We start from the raw sequence: 19,636 nt of genomic DNA, 5'->3' as shown, positions 1-19,636 counted from the left end.
AGGAGGGGTAATTTTATTTGTTGTTTTATATTATTGGGAATGCACATCAATCTATCATCTATTGTTATGTTTTGTCAAACTCAAAACTGCTCAATGTTGAAAAACCAACGGCAAACCCACACTGATTCTTGCCAAACTTTTCAATTTGTTTCTCTATCTCAAAGTACTTTTTTTGTTCTAATACTCCCTTATCCTTTTTTGAAACATACTAAAAATGAGAGTCAGGTTTGCTTACATTAAAAAACTATCACACACACCCCTCCCCCTAAATTTTTCTTAACTTCAAAATAGGAGGAGGGATAACAGATCTCAACCGTAATAATTTACAACAATAAAAAACATCTTATTTTGCAATAAAATAACATTTATTTAAAAAATTAAGAAATTACCTGACCACTGCTTGTCCCAGTGGCACCATCCATTCTAATTATTATTAAATTATTTTAGCACTTGAAAGGCACATGTATAAAATATGAAGCAGCCTGGTTGCCAGGGCTATCACCACCCTGCTAGCTACTATAACATTTTCATTCTGAAACAATCAAAACTCAGTAATTCAAATAAAGTATTAGAATATTATTTCAACACTTAATAATAAAAACTAAAAAATACCTACATACTGATTGTATATTGAAAAAGACATAAAATTGTGACAAAATATTTTTAACATTCTTAATAATAGAAAAATTATCTGAAACTGATAAATACAAAGAAATTAACAGAAAAGCTTCAGATTAAAAAATAAATAAATAGGAATAAGGAAAATACACTTTTTCCTTTATTCATTTTTTCAATGACTATAAAAAAGTGTATTATGCAAGGGGGAGTTAAAAAATTTAAAATAATTTTAAAAAATTAGCTCCCAATGGCTCCGCTAGTAGCGGAGTAGCCCGACTAACCAAACTTCTGATTGATTTCTTTAATTATTAGTTTATATCACACATATATTTTTTTTTAAAAGGGAGGAGTAGGTTGCGCTCAAAATCCGTAAAGGTGCGAGTTTTAAGGCTTAAAAATAGTAGTAGAACGATAATATTCACTAAATATGTATATTTCTCATTGAAAAGAACTATAGACTAAATTTTCAAAAGCGAAGCTTTTCTATAATCAGGGTCGGTCCGTACGGCCGTCCGAGATAGATAGCTTTTATTCGTTAATTTAGGCATGTTAGAATTGTCCTATCGATTTAAAACTTTACGTGGCGATTCCTGTAGTAGTTAGGTACGATTTAGAAAGCGTAGCAACTCTATAATCATTACCAGAATGTCCGTACGTTCATTTTAAACATGTTGATTTTTCTACTTTAAAAAAAAAAATTTTTGTGATCTAATCATCCGATTGATCTGATTTTTGGTATGTTTATTCCTGGGACAACAAAGTATAATGTTTCAAGCAAAGCAACTCTATAATCAAGACCTAAGTGTAAGTATGTCCATAAACATTATCCTGTATCAAGCAGTTTTTCAACAAATTTACTTACAATTTTGATTCGACTCTTATACTTTTATATTCTGATTATTCAGTTCAGACACTATACTAGTGTTAATGTCCGTTTGTCCTACCGTTTCAGTGCTTCGCTTTTATGGATGTTGTCATCCTTGTTTTTTTTTAAAGTTAACATAAATTTTTCTTGTTCTACTACTGTTTTTAACTTAAAACTCACAACCATTACGGATTTTTAGCGCAACCTACTCCTCCATTTGTTTGGATCTTGCTTAATTTAATTGAAGGATTTTGTGATTTGTACACTCCAGGAAATGAATCGTGGCATTGGCACAAGCAGCAGTCAATACTGTCTGTAAGGTATTCATTTTTGTGAAAACCTGTAAATATAAGAATAAACATATGAATATCATAAAATATTTGGTAACAATTATATAGAATTAAAAGCCTTATAACAGATTTTAAGAAAAAAATATTGTACCATTGGCAATAAGTAAATTGATAAGACACTGTGAGACTGAAGTGTCACGAAGACATAGGCAATGTAGTACTAAACGTATAAAGTCAAGGAATCTTAACAGTAAAGTTAATCTAGACACCACATAACCGTTCGTTTGATTTAATTATAATATATAGTAGCTGTGCTACAAAAAAAATGGTAATCTATAATACAAAGTAGTTTAAGATAAAGTACATACCTTTAAATTTGTAATTGTTGTAAGGAAAAAGAGAAGGTCAATTGATGTCCACATGAAGCCTGATCTATCAGAGGATTGCCAAAGAAGAGCCATCAGTTTTAATGACCTTAATAGACAGAAACCAAATTTTCAATTATTCACCATCATAGATATTTGAGTAAGCTAAATGATCTCAACAGAACAGTAATAAAAAAGTTGAACATTCACAAGAAGGCTAGGTAGGTAGTCAAATAGACAGATAGAGATTAACAAGGAGTTAAAAAGAGAAGATGCTAATTGGTGCTTGAAATCTTTTAATGTAATGAATAGTCAGTGACTCAGCCGTTTTGCCATTTTTTGGATATCTATATTGCAAATTAGTCACGAAACCTATCTCCACATAATACTCTTTTCCACTCCAAAACGCTAACAAACGGTTCTAGACGGTAGCTGTTGGTACTAGAAGTTTTAAAAATGATTATTGCTATCATGTAACATGAATTAAACCAAAAAAATGTTTTAAAAAGTTGATTCTTGCGTAATTGATGATGGATTTACCCTGAAAATAGGCAAAAAACGGCTAAGCGGCTGAGCCGCCAGCCGTTACTTTTCCAACTTTTTGTTCGATTTAGGGAAAATAGACCTACCAAGGATTACTCATGCAAAAGTTCAGATCGAAATTCGAATTCTAAGTGCCATTTGCTCACTGATTACGAGATGGTTGCCCCCCCCCCCCTTATAGAGCAGTCTCACTTTCTACTAAATACAAATAGAGGGTGTCCCATAGTGTAGTGGTTAGCGCACTACGCTGTGGTTGGGAGAAACCGAGTTCAAGTCCCCACATATACTTTGCACTTGGTTAATAATAATAATAATAATGTTTATTTGGTGCTGCTAGGTACCCCCTAGCTTAGGAGATAGCACATACAATACTCTAAATTGCTGCTATCTATCGACAATTTAGAGTTTACATTATGATGTTTAGTCTCATAAAAATAAAATAATATATACTAAGAGTTTAATTATTAACTAAATATAAATTGGTGGAAAAGGAAAATTTTCAGGATATGCACCAGGAGCTGCAGGAGTACTATCTTGACCAAAATGGGGATAGTGTATTTGATTCCTGAAGCCCCTTTTTAAGGAAGACAAAAAGAAAAAAAAGAACATAAAAATATTAAATGTTAAAGGGAAAATCGAAACTTTAATTTAGTCAAATTGAGTTGTAAGGATGGTAAAAATAGGAAAACACAAATAAACATTTATATTATGTTAGAGAAATCAGTAAATAATAAGAAGGATGAAAAAAATAGATAAAGGATTTTAGAGAAAAATAAAACAAAATAAATCAATTATGAAAGCAAAGAGAGTATAAAAGGAAAAATTATAAGATAGATCATAATTTTAATACCATATTTGAAGTTTTAAAATTTCATTGAAGATTAATAAGTAGGTAAAGTTTTTATAAAAAGAAAGGAGAAAGAAAAAAAACATGAAAAGGAAAAAAAAGCAATACTTCAAGCCTTTGTCATTGTATTATTTAAAAAAAAAAAACAGAAATTTCTCAATTCAAAATAATATTTTTTTATAGAATGCCACTTTGAGCTTTGCCCTATATTCAACCCTCCCCTCCCCACCAAAAAACAACACTCCCCTCCCCGCCAAAAGACAACCCCCCCCCCTACTTAAAAAAATCACTAGGTTTTTTATGAAATCAATTTTCAAGATCTGTTTATGCACTCAGAACAGTTTTCTCTATTACAAATAAAATTAAGTTTTTCCAACAAAAAATCTTTGAGTTTCATACAAAATTGTTTTCTTGACATAACTGTGCTAAAAGTATAAATAACCTCGTCATTATTATTATCATTTTCATTTTCAGGATTAGGATTAGTATTAGGAATAATGATTTCATTCCATAACTTTGGTAGATCAGAGTAAGGGAATTTTTTAAATGTCTCAAGTTTAACAAATGGAACATTGTACTGTTGATTATTTCTAAGGACTCTTGTTGTTCTTGTGCTATTTCTAATCCATAAGTTATCAAAAGAACATGGAAGCCTATGATTAACGTAATCAAACATAAATTGTAATTTAGAATAGACAATTTGTTGAGTTACAGGAAGAATTTCTAAATTTTTAAATAAAATTGTAGTATGTGCATTATATTTTGAGTTGGTGATTATTCTCAGTGCTTTTTTTTGCTGTTTTACAATTTTATCAAGAGTTGATGCTGCTGCACTTCCCCAAATTGGGGCACAATATGTAAGATGGCTATGGACAAGTGAATTGTATAGAGTTTGCAATGCTTTTCCACCAATAATATGTTTTGCAGCATTTATAGCAAATAATGAGCGTGAAATCTTTTTATTTATCATATCAATATGATATTTAAAGTTTACTTTAGGATCTAAATAAACACCTAGAAATTTAATTGCAGGAGTTTCACTCCTTGAGTTGACATATGAAAGTTTGTGTACCAAATTTGGATCATTTTGGTTATCATTATTGTGATCAAGATTAATACTAATGCTATCAAAGTCAATTGTTGATTCATCTTTTGTAAATATCATAAATTTTGTTTTTGATGGATGTAGGCTTAACTCATTAGTTCTAAACCAATAAGTTATTTTTCTTAATTCAATAATATCATGAAGGTTTTTACCCGAATCTAAAAAACTGGTATCATCAGCAAAAAGTAATGTAAATAGAGTAGTACATTTAGCTAAGTCATTGATATAAATTAAAAATAGTAAGGGTCCTAAAATAGAACCTTGAGGTACACCTTTGTTAATATATTTCATATCAGACTTTTCATTGTTGATGTAAACAAATTGTTGTCTATTTGCTAAGTAATTTTTAAACCATGTCAATTCTGTACCATTGATTCCAAGCTTAGAAAGTTTGTCCAGCAAGATTCTATGAGAACAGCAATCAAAAGCTTTTTGTAAATCACAAAAGACTCCAACTGTATACTTTTTATCATTACTATTCTTTACAATTTCATTTATTAGATGAAAAATGGGCTGTATGGTTGACTTTTTTTTCTGAAAGCCATATTGATGTTTGTAAATAAGGTTATTTTCATCAAGATATGCAGTAAGTTATTGGTTGACAAATGCTGTCGCAATTTGTCAGATTATGATCACGCAACCTTCCCTAAGATGCCCTAGGGTTGTAAGGGGGGAGATTTGTAGGAAGTTAGGATTCTACATATCAAGCAGCTCTAGCCATGCTTTCTCTCATCCATGCTCCACGTATGAGAGTGCCATTAATTAGGGAGGCTTAATATGGAACACCTGCCAAAACTCTAGGCCAGGGTGATGTAATAATTGAGTAGCTTCAACGAGAATTGCGGGTCAGCTTGTAATGTAACATAGAATACAATCAGCTGTGCGCGAAGCTTACCAATCTAAGATTGGCCAAAGAATTCTCACTTCCAGTCTCAGTGTGCATCTGAGTCCTAACTATAGAGAATCATAGCTACAACAACAACTAAACACAAATACTTTTTAAAAAAGGGATTAGTAGCTTTCGCAGAATTCTGTAAAAGTGTGTGTTAAAACAGTAGTAGTAGAACTCTAAAATTTAGTACGGCAGTTGCTCTCATATGTTACAACATAGAACTATAATGAAACGGCGACAAAACCGCCGCTGCCGCCAAAAAACGGTAAATTACCACAAAATTTTTAAATTTTTTTTCTCGCTAAAAATCACATATTTGAATCATTCAAGACAAACTTATTATATTCTAATAAATTTGACCTATTATTTGATCTAAACACTTGTTATTTTTTTGGATTTTAATAAAAAGAAAATGACAGGGGAAAAATTAGGGGAAATTAAAAAAAAAGTTTGTCTCAAAGGATTTAAAATTTTGTAATTTGGCGAGAAAAAATAAATTCGGCGGTTCTGCCGCCGTTTTATTCACAAATCAACGTTATACCCCATTAAAGCAACTACCATTCCAAATTTTTGAGTTCTACTTCTATCTTAAAGCACACACATTAAGGGAATTCTGCGAAAGCTACTACTCCCTATATGTTTAAGTATTTATGATGAATAGTTTTTTACCTGGAACAGTAAGTAAGCATAAGGCCAGAAAGGACAAGTCTCCATCCAGATGTAACTTTATAGTTTGTGTATAACCTCCGGAGCATGTTATTGCCCATAAAGATAAACATTGCAGTGAAAACGAAGGTAAACAGGCCGACTATTGAAACTCCAATCTAGAATTAAAATATTAACAATATTTTTTTTCTTCTTTCATTAATTGTCTTTGCCCATAGATTCTATACGGATAGTTCAAAGAAACATTAACTTTAACACACTGGGTTTACGTAGCACAAAAAATACTAAGAACTAAGTGATATATTGAAAACAGAGGAAAACAAGTTTCAAAAATAAAAAAAGGAATTTTAAAAAAGGATCATGGATTACAACATCCATAAGTAGCGAAACACAAAATCTATTATGAAATAGACAAACTGACAAAAGGAGTTTTAGAGCAGATTATGTTTTCGTAACAAAGAAAAGAGAGAGAATATGCAAAAACTTAAAATCACGAAACCTTAAAAAATAAGGTTACGTCTTTTAAAGTTGTTAAATGAAAAGCAGCTAAAAAGCTGCTTAAAAGCAGTCAGACTACCACAGATTTTTTTATGCCTAATTATGGCGCATAGTAAAGGGAATATTAGCAAGAAGTTTCAGCCGTGTAACTTTTGTAGAATCAGAGAAAATTTGAAGTAAAAAGTAAAAGCGGCTAAAAAGCTGATAAAAAACGGTTGTTTTAAACTTAATTATGCTCTATATTGATTGATGGGAATGGTGACAAGAAGTTTCAGTCTTATATCTTTTACAGGAGCCGAGAAAATCAGTTGTAAAAAGTAAAAGCGATTAAAAAGCTGCTTAAAATCAGCCCGACCGCTACGGATGTTTTATACTTAATTATGCTTCATATTGATGGGAATGATGAGAATAAGTTTGAGCCTTGCATCTTTTACAGGAGTCGAGAAAATCAGTTATGAAAAATAAAAGCGGCTAAAAGGCTGCCCAAAAGCAGTCCGACCGCTAAGGACCTTCTATCATTTATAGGAGCCGAGAACTCTACGTTTCCCCATTTTGTCTCTAACATACGAACAGACGGACGAACATTTGAGTAGCTTTGATACTAAAAATGGTAACCTGTGTGTAAAATTTATATTCCTGGTGGACAAAATCAACTCCTTCCATCTTTTCACCCCAAAACTCATCTAAGATTTCCTGGTTACTTTTCTCGTTTCTTTCTTGCCACTTGCAAAATCCATCAATAATAAGAGTGACAAAGACGAGTTTAAGAAGAAGCTTTGTATTAATTCTGTCCATAGTCTCCCCTGGACCACCATTAACAATAACATGTCTATACGCAGATGGACATTGTAGAGCCAAATCCAGAAGTATTAGGCATCCGTCATATTCTAAAATAAAAACAAAATGTGGTTATTTTTTATTACATAGCGGCTACGCCCCAGAAGTCCGGAGAGGGAAATGGGCGTGGAGTCGATCCCAGCCCACTTTTAATTTTAGTTTTAACGAGAATGAGAAAAAAAATGGCAATTTATCTTGGGAGGATGGTGGTACCCTACTACAAAATAGATAGAAACCTTCCCAGTACCTATGAGAAACATCTTTTGAAAGGAGAACCTTATTGGTTTAGCGGTTAGCGAGATCCTCTAGTACAGACAGAAACAGATTCTGTTACTTTTATCAGGCTAACTAATGTTGTGAAAAATCAATACTTTCCCAGTTTTATTGCCGATATTTTTTATTTCAAAAAAAAAGATATCATCAGAGTTCCTTAAAGTTTGTATTGCGACTCTCGTCATGTTAAAAATTTTCCATAAATCTTAGTAAAAAACAGTCTTAAACAAAAATATAGTTATGCAACCATCTCGTAATGTGTTTGTATTTTGATCTGAAATTTTGCATGAGTAATTCTTAGTAGGTCTGTTTTCCCTAAATAGAACAAAAAGTTAGAAAAGTGTCGTCTAACAGCTGGCGGCGTTTAGCTATTTTTTGGCTAATTTTAAGGCAAATTCATCACGAAACCTATCTCCACATAATACTCCAAAGTGTTTTCAAACGGTTCTAGCTGGTGGTAGAAATCTAAAAAAAAAAATTTTTGTATCATTTCACATGATTTAAAGCAAAAATATGTTTCAAAAAGTTGATTTATTACAGATTTGTCCTAAAAATAGCAAAAAAAACGGCAAAACAGCTGAGCCGTTAGCCATTACTTTTTCAACTTTTTGTTTGATTTAGGGAAAATAGACCTACCAAGCACAGTTATTTTTCAAATTAGGCAAAATACAGCTGTTTTGCTGAACGTGGTGAAAGGAATATTTTTAAAAAGTGATTTTTTTCATTAAAATCATCTTACATTGTTTTTCCTACTTTTTCCTAGAATAAATTGGTGTAAAAATCTGATTAAATAATATGTAACAATATTTCATTGATATAGACAGATGTTTCTCTACTTTAAAATCCAAGAACACCTCAAATTGCATCTTAAAATAACATGTATTTTTTACGTTTAAAGGATTTTCTAACTTAAGGCTACTAGTTGCCAAAAGTTATTAGGCCCTGATTAAATTCAAGTATTCATAATTCAAGATTAGTTCTTATCTCTTGGCAACAAAAAGCCCCAAATCAGAAATTCAGCTTTGAAAACAGACGGTAGAAGGCTTTATTAACCCATTAGTGCTGAACCGGTTTTTAAAACCCGGTTCCAGAAAATCACAAAAATAACCGGTTTCCAGTTTTTTAATTGCATCATTCTCAGTATGAATCCCCCCTCTACTACCCTGGTTTTCATTTACCCCTAGAGCAGGCAGTTTTGCTTACTTCTGTTTGCCGGTATAGCTCAACAAAATTTGAAAACCAAGAAAAACGAGGTGAATTCAAAATACCCCTTCTAACTTTTTTGTTTTTTTAGTAAAGTCACTGATTTTTTTCGTGAAATCTAAAGTTTATTGGTAAGTACATCCATTTGTGAATTCGTTTTATTAAAATTATTATTTATTATATGATTTTTTATCGTTTTTTTACGTTCTATATAGGCCCTGCTCGGCTTGGATATAAATGCCTGTCGCTGTTATTTACCCGGTTCGACAATGGTTATTATTAACCGCTTTAACTTTTCAACCATTAGAAATTTTTTATCATTTATTATTCTCTTCAAATGTAAAAATTGCATTATAACCTAGACATTTTATTGCTGTTGGAGTTGGGGGTTGAATCTATTGTTTGATATATAGGATGGATAGATAGATAGATAGACAGATCTATAGGGAAAAGACAATGGACGATAAATTGATGTTGGTCCTCAATGATAATACAATAGATAGATAGATAAATAAAAGGATGGATAGATAGACAGATCTATAGGGATAAGACAATGGATGATAAATTGATGTTGGTCCTCAATGATAATACAATAGATAGTTAGTTACATTTTTTTATATGTATATTTGTCAATTACTGATAGTAATAGAATAGTTGCTACTCTATAATTCACTTTGGACGTTCAAAAATTACATTATCAATATCCCTCCCATTATTAACGATTGTCTCTACTACACTACTCATTGTGTGTGTGTGAAGTTTTAAAACTCCTAGCAAACGGGCTTTTTTAACTGAAAAGGTTGGCACCTATAGCCAAAACACTAAATGTGATATAAATCGTTTCGTATATTACTTGTAGCTCTATAGATTACATGTGGTTATGTAGTTTTCAATTACGGATCGTATCGTAGTATTAGCTACTGTTCATCTCACTTTGGGCGTTCAAAAATAACATTTTTAATTTTTTGGGCCAAAAAACCGGGTATTTAGAAAAAAAATGGGTTTTAATGCCGGCGGAAACCGCCCAAAAACGGGTCCCTACGCCCGTTGGGCTTTTACAATCATGCCGAACCGGGTTTTATTTTAACTTTCCTGTGCACGCCACTAGAGCAAAAAAAATTGGAATTCCGTTTTTGACATATTCAAGCTTCCCTGAAATTTTCAGCTCGATCGGTCCATAAAAGTGGCGCTCGGCACTAATGGGTTAATATAAATTAAATGCTATTATGAAGTCAAACAACAAAAAATGAAATAATTATAAGAGGTTACTTTCAGTTTTTAATAGCAAAGCTATTCTATAAACGATATGTCTGTCCGTCAGTACATCTGGCCATTAGAAACAGTTTTAGGGAAAACGTGACTTTCTCGGCTGTTACTAAAGAGACTTTATTGTCATACTAATAAGCATCCAGATTAATATTTACTAAGTCCTTTAGTCTATCGTTAATGGTTTGACAGCCAATTGATTATCCTATTATATAAAGTAGTAAGCGTTTTTTGTCTGTCCCGAAGTATCTTGCTAACCGCTGAACCGATAGTGTTCTCCTTTACAGTGAAGCTTCTTATAGGTCCTGGGAAGGTTTTAAACTATTTTTGGGGAGGGTGTCTTGGGGGGAGCCCCAAAAAAATTTTTTTTTTACTCTTTCCAACACAAATTTAAAATGAGATGAGGTCGACTTTTCCCCCTCCTACCCCTAGAGGCTTCTAATCTGTCTGTCCGTCTGTCTGTCCGTCCGTCCCTTAAGATCTCGGTAACCACTGAACCGATCGGATTCTACTCTTGAGGGTATATACCTATTGGTCCTTTGGTGGTTTTAAGCTATTTTCTTGGGGGGTGGGACACCCCCAACCCCCCCAAAAACAAAAAAATCCCCCCCATTTTTTTTTTTGTAGAAATATTCTTTTGTAGAAGATTTCTTTTGTAGAAGATTTCTTTTGTAGAAGATTTCTTTAGTTCTTATTTTTTTTTTTGAAATTTTTGTTGTTGTCATCTCTTGGGGCAAAGCCCCTAGAGGCTAGGGGTGAAGCCGCTAGTTGATTATAATTGAACAAGGATGACATCATCCATAAATATGTAAAATAAATAAGTTTTGACAAATGTTATGCTATAAAAATATCAATATTAAAATACGTGAGAGGTCATGAATTATAACCTCTGAACTTCTGCACTGCAGTAAAACAATTTAAGGGATAAGACAATTATTGATCTACATCCCCAATAGTAATTGTCTGTATTCTGTAGATTACAATTAGTCTTCAAAGTTTTATAATATCTTTTTCTTATTCGTTGGCTTAACAACGTTTCAACCACTACAGAAGGGGTAATTTTGAGGTTGTACGGCTATTGTATCGGCTATTGGCTTATCCCTTTAGATCCCTGAGGAAATGACCAGTACAAAATAATTTCACCACACGACTCTGAGGGGAAAATTTGGAAAAAAGTTTTTAAAAGCAAAGCGCTTCTATAATTAGGGTTGGTCCATCCGTCCTTCCATTACGGCTAGCTCTTTTCAGTAATCTAAACAGGTTAGAATTGTACTATCGACTTTGCATGATGATTCCTACATTAGTTAGGTACTGCTTAGAAAGCATAGCAACTCTATAATCCTCACCAGAATCCTCATTTTAAAACATGCTGATTTTTTACTTTTTTGACATATTTGTATGTTAAAATTGTTCGATTCATCTGATTTTAATAATTTTGATTTCTATTACAACAAGGCACAATCTTATAAACAAAGCATCTGTATAATCAATTTTAAAATATGTAAGAATGTCCTTAAGCAGTATCGTGTATTTAAATACTTTTTCAACAAATTACTAACAAATTTGTTTAGTCTTGGGCATTAATATTCTGCTTATTCAGTTCTGACACTCTACAAATGTTAATGTTCGTTTGTCCTACCATTTCAAAGCTTAGTATTTTTGTATGTTGTCATTCTTGTTTTTATGTGAGTGTGTCTGTTTGTATTTCTGTAACTTGTTTTTTTGCCTGTGATATTTCGCTAGCTATCATTAATAAATTTGACTATCTTCTATTTCTCACTATTTTCTTTCTTATCTCTCTTTATCATTCCCTCTTTATCTATCTTTCTTTCATCTCTCTCTCTCTCTTCGCGCCTTTTCTTTCCCTTTCCCTCTATAATATCTCTATCTATTTTTTTCTTTTCTTTCTCTCTCTCTCTATCACTCTTTATCTCACTCTGTCAATATTTCTCTCTCTCTCTATCACTCTTTATCTCACTCTGTCAATATTTTTCTCTCACTCTTCTTTCTCCATTTCTTAAAAACATTCAACTAATAAAATAAAAAAAATGATATCTATCAAAAAATATTTTTGTAAATTTAATTTCACATTATAAACATGAGTCTATCTTTGATCCGAATTTTTAAAACAATGATTCCTAGAAGAACAAGGTACATTTCATAAGAAATTATATAATATTATAAGATCTTTAAAACAGCTATACCAAGTACAGGAGATTTTTTGTTCATAATATGTAGATTTAAACCTTTACGGTACAAAGAGGGTGGAGGGGTTTTGAAAAGGAGTTGAGAAAATCACGAAAACTTAAAATTCAAGGAATCGATCTAGCATCGCTAATAACAAACAGATGGACAAAACATTGTATAAATTAGATGGGCATATGTTATATAAATCTTCACTAAAAATTTCAGCTGTCTTTCTTTAATAGGAGCCAAGAAAATTGTGTTTCCCCCATAGGGTCACGGACTAACTGACAGACAGACAAAGTGAATTATAGAGTTGCTTTGCTACTAAAAAATATTTCAGTTTTACTAAAACAAAACTTTAAACTTAAATAAACCACAAACAAAACAATACTATTTTTTGATTGTTTAAAATCAGTCAACAAAGAATTAAGTTATATTGCTTTTGAATAATCTTTTATATATAATACTATAATACGCATTAAAAACTTTCCAAAAAGTGTTAATTAGGTCTTAAGTTCCAAGTCTGTGCTTAAAAATCATTTTTTTTCGACAACATTTTTTATCGGAAATTTTGAATTTTTTACCATGTGAGTAGAGTAGTTCTAGGGACATTTTTCTTATCCAAAATCACAATAATATGTATATAATATGTTATATTACATAACCCATAACCTTATGTGAAAGGTTTTAACTTTATTTTTATATAAAATAAGCTTTTATTGGTATTTGTGACTGTTAAAGTTAAAAAATCCCCAAAACAGCCAAAAAACCCACTGTGGGGGAGGGGGTTTATTAAAAAAGAATACTGTTATTTCGTGTAAAGATATACAAAACTTCATATAGAAATTATATTGCACCCTCAAATCACCTCAATAAAAATAAGCTAACCAAAACAAGATGACAACATTCATAAGTAGCGATGCACAAAAAAATAATGGACAATATTACAGACAAGGAGATTTGAAAAGCATATTGAAGGCTTAAATTAACAAGAAATTCTTTGAAAATCCGACAAAAATATATTAGATATGACAGGGGTTTATATTCTCTGCACAGGATACCCTGCTGAAGGGAAGGAGAAAAAAAATATATGGGAGGGGGAAAGAAATGAAGAAATAAACAGTCCTGAAAACATTTTTTCAACTTTATCCCTTCTTTCGTTGAAAAAAACAAGAAAAACATGTGGGGAGAGAAAAAAATGAATAAATGAGCACTGAAAACATTTTCCTTCGAGGAAAATAAAATATTTTGTAGCAGGAGTAAAAAAAATCTAGTGCAGAATATACACCCCTGAGATATGGATAAATATGTAAAAAGTCGTTTAGTGTCTCTATTATCGTAATTAAATTAACAAACACACACAAGCAGACACACATTTTGGGTACCATCATTTCTGAAGTCCCCTAAGCCATAGAAATGACGAGAAAGAATTGATTTTATTAAAATTGGTTTAAGAAGTGAACACCTTATGCCTTTTTGAAAAACGGCATAAACACATATTTGTACTGAGCTTATGGGGGAAATATAAAATCAACTACCTATATATTTATCCACAATTTTGTTACAATGCCAACATTCTAGAAGTTTCATAATTCCAGTCTTCTTGTAAAGTTGGTGATCATAAGACTCGTCTACATAATTGCCACGTTTATCTAAAATGAAAGATAATACAACTTTCAAATTTTATGTGCCAGGTCGACTTCCACTCCTCCTCCCCCCCCCCCCCTTTAACTTAACTAAAATGCGAAGTTGCTAGTTTATAAGAATGTTGTAATCACTTTACCTTTCGCTTGTGTTCCACAGTTCACACAAATCTTCATAATGAAATTAACACGATTCAAATTGATCACTTAAAATTTGTCATTCACTTAATGAGAAATCACTTTATTATCCTTGTTTTCACGTTTTTGTATTGGCGTAGTTTTCTACTTGTTGACTACAAACTGGAGCTTTTTATATCATTTAAATTTCAATAATTAAGCTCCTGATAATTGTATAATGTTATGATTTTTTTATTTTTTGCCGCCTTTTTTGCCCTTTGTACCAGTAGCGGAAGAACTTCCTGCACCTTTAGCTGATTTTGTTTCCATAATCTTTTCCTCAGTAACAAGAGGAAGTAGAAAATAGTTCATAACCTAAAAATAACATACAATAAAGACCAATTACTTGACCAACACAAAACTGCGATAATATTCTTAGTCAGGTGCCAAATCGTGTCTTTACTAAAGTAAATAACGATGGATTACAGAAGCAAGGACTTTTTATGGGCCAGGGGTAAAGCAGGTAAAGCAGTGGTGTATATTGTGCAAATTTGACTCGCTAAGGGGGGGGGGGTTAAAAAATATGTGATTTTGGGGGGGGGGGGGGGGGCGGTGTGAAATGTACAAATTAAGAGAACCTAAAGCATTTAGTCCATTTTTCTCTCCTATTTGGTGAAAAAGAATATGTGGAACCCCCTTAATATGAATAAAATAAAGAGTTCGGAAAATATTTTTCCATTTTATCCCCCTCCTTGCTGGAAAAACTAGGAGAAAAAAAAAGTTACAGCAGGGGAAAAAAATTCATCTTGTGTAGAATAAACACCCCTGGGGCAAAGGAATGTAACAATAGATAGGTGTGGTCCCTACCTTAAGAGTTTTATACAGTTATTCTTGTTATAAAACGCGAATGTACTTAGTAATATTTAAGCACATCATAAAAAGTAATCATTGAAACAGTTGAGTTTGAAATGCTAATGAAATGAAAGATTAACACAATCCATACTTACCCTCAAAATCTCCAGCTCAGTAAGTTTGCTAGTTTTAATTTCAAGTGTTCTACCATCTATAAGTTCAAACGTTATGACAGGTTCGCTACGATCATCAAGGATTTCTTTCTTGATAATTATCTTCTGATTTGTATCAAGAACCTTAATGTTAAAATTATAAGATAAGACCTAATTAATATATAACTAAAAAAAGATAATTTGGATCTACTGCAGTTCACGGTAAAATATTGCTGGTAACAAATATTGCCAAAAATCTATGAATTTTAAAGGCTGCTAGCTGCTAAACGGCTGAACGTACAGATCATGCCCGCACACTGTTTTAAGCGGCATAAGAAGGCCTACAAATAGTCTGGAATAGCCATAAATCAATAATGCATAATCGTCTCGCAGTGCAGAGAAATGCGCAAAAAAGACCTATTTTACGCGTTTTTTCTTTAGTGAAGCTTTCCCTGTGCATCTTTGGATCTTGGCTATTCCAGATTATTTGAAGGCCTTCTTATACCGCTTAAAATGGTGTGCGTGTATGATCTGTACATTCAGCCGTTTGGCAGCTAGCAGCCTTTAAAATTCATAGATTTTTGGCAATATTCGTTACCAGCAATATTTTACCATGAACTGCAGTAGATCCGATAATTTATCTAATTGACAGACACATCTATATAAATTAATATATTAAATTCTAGATTTTAAGGGAAGCTTCATAATATAAGTCAAATAATAGGGTAAATACGTTTATATTTTAATAGCTAATGTGTGCAAAAACTAACTAACTATTAAAAGTCTTCATTAAAACAATGTTTGTTCATAGTTACATACAATATAAAATCTTTGAAAAGATAATACCTACCTTGGGTTTGTGAAAGAAATACATAAAATTTCTTATGGATTGAAAATCTTCTCTTATCGGATCAAATGAAAATGTTGCCTATAAGATTTATCATAATTAAGTATAGAATATAAGCAAATTTTTACCAGCTACTAAGTGATAATAATATGAAAATTACCTTTTTAACAGGTTGAATATTTATTTGACGTGTTTCAACCAAGAAAGTTTCGTGATTTGAAAGTTGTTTACCGATGCGACCTGAAAACGTATTATAAATTCTTGGAAAAATCACAATAGGTACAATCCTTAAGTATCTCATAAAACTATATTTGAAGGTAAAACAAACAAAAATAGTTATTACCTTCGAATGGAATATAACCAAGGTGAGTTCTGGAACTGACATATACTGGGCTGTTCAAATTTGATTGAAGAAAAGTAGCAGGAACATGATTAGTATTTAAAGACCTAAAAATGGAAGGCATGTAAAAATCACGAGTTTTAAAAAAAATTCAATAAATCAACAGAAGCACTAATAATAAAGTAAATATCTCAATGTTCAGGAAAGATTTTTCACCTTGTTAAATTGTTGACAACACGTGAAATAGTCACCAGGTTCCTCATTTCTATAAAGATCTGAAGTGAAAAGAGAGTCAGATACGAGTTGTTCTGCCCGCAACCGCCAATTATAAAAGATTTTTCATTTGTTTTAGTATTTACTACGTTTCAAAAGAAAATCTTACCTTTAAAAATAAAGCTTTTTGAAGGAAAATCAGGTAAGACAGTTTTTAAATTTCAAAACCAAGGTTATCCAAAACTTTGGGGGCAACTCTAAATTAAATCGTATTGTAATTTCCAACTAGTGTTATGAAAAGTAATTTAAGTCTGTATTTATACATAAAACTTTCATAAAAACTGTCTAAAAATTAATATGTTAATGAAAAAATGGGGAAGTTGATGAGCCACTTTTTATAGCCAAACCAAATACAAGGAAAATTGAACCAACCAAAATTAGCTGCAGGAATTTGGCATTGCTGTTGCTATAATTTAGTACAATGTGGATCTGTAAAGTAACTGTACCGCCGATTACGATGAAAACAGACGTTTCCTGCTCAAATTTTATAAGATTCATATCGCCAAATTAGACAATTTTCAATCATTTAAGACAATTATAACTTTTGTTTAGGTTGAGTTTAAAATTTGGGGCCAACTAAAAATATGTTTTGCGATAAAAAGCTTAAAAAAACCGGCCGTTTAAGGCAATTTATTAAACATAAACAAACTTTACTCGTGCAAAAATAAAAATAAACCCGTCAAATGGCCAAGCATTCAATAATTTTAGAATAGCCTCACTTATAAAAATAGTATTTATACATTTTTTAGGAAAAGAAAGGACTAATCCTTATACTAAAGTAACAGGAAGTCTGTTTATGTGTCTGTGTGTTTATTTGTACCGAAGGATCTCGCTAACCGCTGAACCGATCGGGTTCTCCTTAACAGGGTAGCTTATAGGTCCCCGGAACGTTTATAATTATTTTCTTGGGGGTTGGGACACCCCCCCCCCCCAGTAGCCGATAGTTTAACAAGGATGACAACATTCTATAAAAGCGAAGCACTGAAACTGTAGGACAAACGGACATTAACACTAATATAGTGTCAGAACTGAATAATCAGAATATAAATGTATAAGAGTTGAAGCAAAATTGTAAGTGTAAATTTGTTGAAAAACTGCTTGATACAGGATGATGTTTATGGACATACTTACATTTTTAGGACTTGATTATAGAGTTGCTTTGCTTGAAACATTATACTTTGTTGTCCCAGAAATAAACATACCAAAAATCAGATCAATCGGATGATTAGATCACAAAAAAATTTGTTGTTAAAAAAGAAAAAAAAATCAACATGTTTAAATGGACGTACGGACATTCTTGTAATGATTATAGAGTTGCTACGCTTTCTAAATCGTACCTAACTACTGAAGGAATCACCATGCAGTTTGAAATCGATAGGACAATTCTAACATGCCTAAATTAACTAAAAAAGCTATCCGTTTGTGACTGACGTACGGACCGACCCTAATAATAGAAAAGCTTCGCTTTTAAAAATGAAAGTATAGACTTTACTTTATTTGGATAATAATATAAAGTGACCTAATAAGACCAATTACAACAAGATAGACTGTGAAATTGACCGCGACAGCAACGTTAGCCTTGTTGATTTCTTCTTGAGGGTCGACCTTAAAATTAAAATCAACTAGGTACCTAATCAAGACTGGTAGTTTTTTTACAAAATAGTTGGACTTAGCAGGATAAAGGATTAAAGCGTAAAAGCAAAAGGATATGTGCACGAACGAGATAAGTGATGTTCGGGACCTTTCAAAAGAGATTTGAAACTTTTCTAAAAGTAGGACCAGTCCGTCGAAACATCTGTAACGGTTTGCTTATTTTGTTAATTTATTCTGTAACAATTCGGTACTATTTATGAAGCAACTGTATAATATTAATCGTTACCAGAAAGCGATGTAAGTAATTAGAATATTATTCTGAGTTCGTTAAAAAATGGTTGCAGGAACAAGGTAAAATATTATATACCTTTTACTTACCTGTATTTACGCAATTTTGAAACAAATCTATGTAAAATTTGTTTAGACTAACAAGTTAATGTTATGCTTATTAGGTTCTGACACGCCATAAGAGTTATTGTTCGTTTGTCCTTCCTTCGCTCTTATGGATGTCGACTTCCTTGTTTTGTTAATAAACTAGGTTATTTTAATGCATATAATAATGCTCCCCTTCCAAAATCCGATAAGATGTGTGTATCATTTTACACATCTGACAAGATATCACTCAATTTAAACCTCTTAGTGCTTACATCCCTCTCCGGTTTATTTTTAAAGTAAATTGAACAAATGAAGGAAAAAGGGGTCAGATGAAATAGGAATCATGATGATGTTGCACTTATCTTAAATTTCCAAAAAAATGTTCTAGGGAAAGTCGACTTACCGTGGAAAGTACTAAAATTCAGTGTTTAATTACCTGTGGTGGAGCTGCGGGTCCTCCAAGACGAAACATTTTTGAAAATCAATAAAAAGGTAACACAAATACAAATAAAATTGGCCGGCACAAGCTCACATGAGTCTGAAAGTGAATTTTGATTAAGCAGGTAACACTATTAAGTTTTAAGGGAAGATTTTTACTAAACAAACGTTTATCAACCAATTTTGGCATTTTCTAATAATTTAAATACAACTTTATTAATAATGATTGCTTAGCTATACAAAGAGGGGGGGCGAAAGTGACACTTTTTGAAACCAAAACTAAAAGTCAAAGGAACTCAACTAAAAAAAGAGTTACAGGTCTGACATTTTGCATGGCAGTTGCTTTATAGGGGAACAATATGGAACTGTGAAGAAACGGCGGCGCAACCGCCGAAAACCGCCGAGAAAAGGCAACAAAAATTACGGCGGGAAACGGCGGTTTTCGGCGGTTGCGCCGCCGTTTCTTCACAGTTCCATATTGTACCCCTATAAAGCAACTGCCATGCAAAATCTCAGACCTGTAACCCTTTTTTTAGTTGAGTTCCTTTGTT

General features: G+C 32.2%; 4 protein-coding genes across 15 annotated transcripts in view; all 4 read right to left on the bottom strand.

Moving 5' to 3' along the window:
- Positions 1-531, bottom strand: part of Pi3K68D (phosphatidylinositol-4-phosphate 3-kinase catalytic subunit Pi3K68D) — a 91,266-nt gene extending 90,735 nt beyond the window's left edge. For all 6 annotated transcript variants that reach the window (XM_080161033.1, XM_080161031.1, XM_080161034.1 and 3 more), the window contains exon 1: positions 390-531. In XM_080161033.1, coding sequence (XP_080017159.1) covers positions 390-422 — 33 coding nt within the window. In that variant the 5' untranslated portion in view covers positions 423-531. The remainder of the gene's footprint in view (positions 1-389) is intronic.
- Positions 531-14,380, bottom strand: Arv1 (ACAT-related protein required for viability 1). Of its 2 annotated transcripts, none has more exons than XM_080161064.1 (7): positions 14,239-14,380; positions 13,994-14,107; positions 7,305-7,576; positions 6,195-6,349; positions 2,142-2,247; positions 1,693-1,823; positions 531-977 (listed from the first exon to the last, which is right to left on the bottom strand). In XM_080161064.1, exons 1-6 carry the CDS (start codon positions 14,273-14,275, stop codon positions 1,716-1,718), a joined length of 792 nt encoding a protein of 263 aa, XP_080017190.1. In that variant the 5' UTR covers positions 14,276-14,380; the 3' UTR covers positions 531-977; positions 1,693-1,715. The 2 variants fall into 2 exon arrangements, with proteins under 2 accessions (XP_080017190.1, XP_080017191.1); XM_080161065.1 differs by having other exon boundaries at positions 531-946.
- mRpL53 (mitochondrial ribosomal protein L53) lies at positions 14,377-19,221 on the bottom strand. Of its 4 annotated transcripts, none has more exons than XM_080161071.1 (9): positions 19,084-19,221; positions 18,199-18,284; positions 16,789-16,876; positions 16,623-16,671; positions 16,410-16,513; positions 16,227-16,306; positions 16,070-16,147; positions 15,223-15,363; positions 14,377-14,590 (listed from the first exon to the last, which is right to left on the bottom strand). In XM_080161071.1, the coding sequence occupies exons 4-9, from the start codon at positions 16,667-16,669 to the stop codon at positions 14,468-14,470; spliced, it is 573 nt and encodes a 190-aa protein (XP_080017197.1). In that variant the 5' UTR covers positions 16,670-16,671; positions 16,789-16,876; positions 18,199-18,284; positions 19,084-19,221; the 3' UTR covers positions 14,377-14,467. The 4 variants fall into 4 exon arrangements, with proteins under 4 accessions (XP_080017197.1, XP_080017196.1, XP_080017198.1 ...); XM_080161070.1 differs by having other exon boundaries at positions 16,623-16,681; positions 19,084-19,220; XM_080161072.1 differs by lacking the exon at positions 18,199-18,284 and having other exon boundaries at positions 16,623-16,681; positions 19,084-19,198.
- The window catches only part of LOC145319155 (uncharacterized), a 52,108-nt gene continuing 51,656 nt past the window's right edge, over positions 19,185-19,636 (bottom strand). For 2 of the 3 annotated variants that reach the window (XM_080161044.1, XM_080161045.1), the window contains exon 25: positions 19,185-19,319. The gene's annotated coding sequence lies outside the window, so the exon portion shown is untranslated. The remainder of the gene's footprint in view (positions 19,320-19,636) is intronic. The other variant, XM_080161037.1, reaches the window with a different exon arrangement.

Source organism: Acartia tonsa, chromosome 5, assembly GCF_053477335.1.
Source record: "Acartia tonsa isolate MP-2025a chromosome 5, ASM5347733v1, whole genome shotgun sequence".
Classification (NCBI taxonomy): domain Eukaryota; kingdom Metazoa; phylum Arthropoda; class Copepoda; order Calanoida; family Acartiidae; genus Acartia; species Acartia tonsa.
Note: the sequence above shows the minus strand (reverse complement) of the source record. Positions and strands in the feature narration are given on the sequence as shown.

What these genes read in the sequence shown, in the direction of transcription:
- mRpL53 (XM_080161071.1), bottom strand. Translation starts at nt 16,669, where the DNA reads ATGAGGAACCTGGTGACTATTTCACGTGTTGTCAACAATTTAACAAG. An exon ending in TGGTTATATTCCATTCGAAG is followed by an intron (nt 16,307 to 16,409) that starts GTAATAACTATT and finishes ATACGTTTTCAG; the next exon opens with GTCGCATCGGTAAACAACTT. An exon ending in CTGAGCTGGAGATTTTGAGG is followed by an intron (nt 14,591 to 15,222) that starts GTAAGTATGGAT and finishes TGTTATTTTTAG; the next exon opens with GTTATGAACTATTTTCTACT.
- Arv1 (XM_080161064.1), bottom strand. Translation starts at nt 14,275, where the DNA reads ATGAAGATTTGTGTGAACTGTGGAACACAAGCGAAAG. An exon ending in AATATAAATTTTACACACAG is followed by an intron (nt 6,350 to 7,304) that starts GTTACCATTTTT and finishes TTTTAATTCTAG; the next exon opens with ATTGGAGTTTCAATAGTCGG. An exon ending in ATGCTTACTTACTGTTCCAG is followed by an intron (nt 2,248 to 6,194) that starts GTAAAAAACTAT and finishes CTGTCTATTAAG; the next exon opens with GTCATTAAAACTGATGGCTC.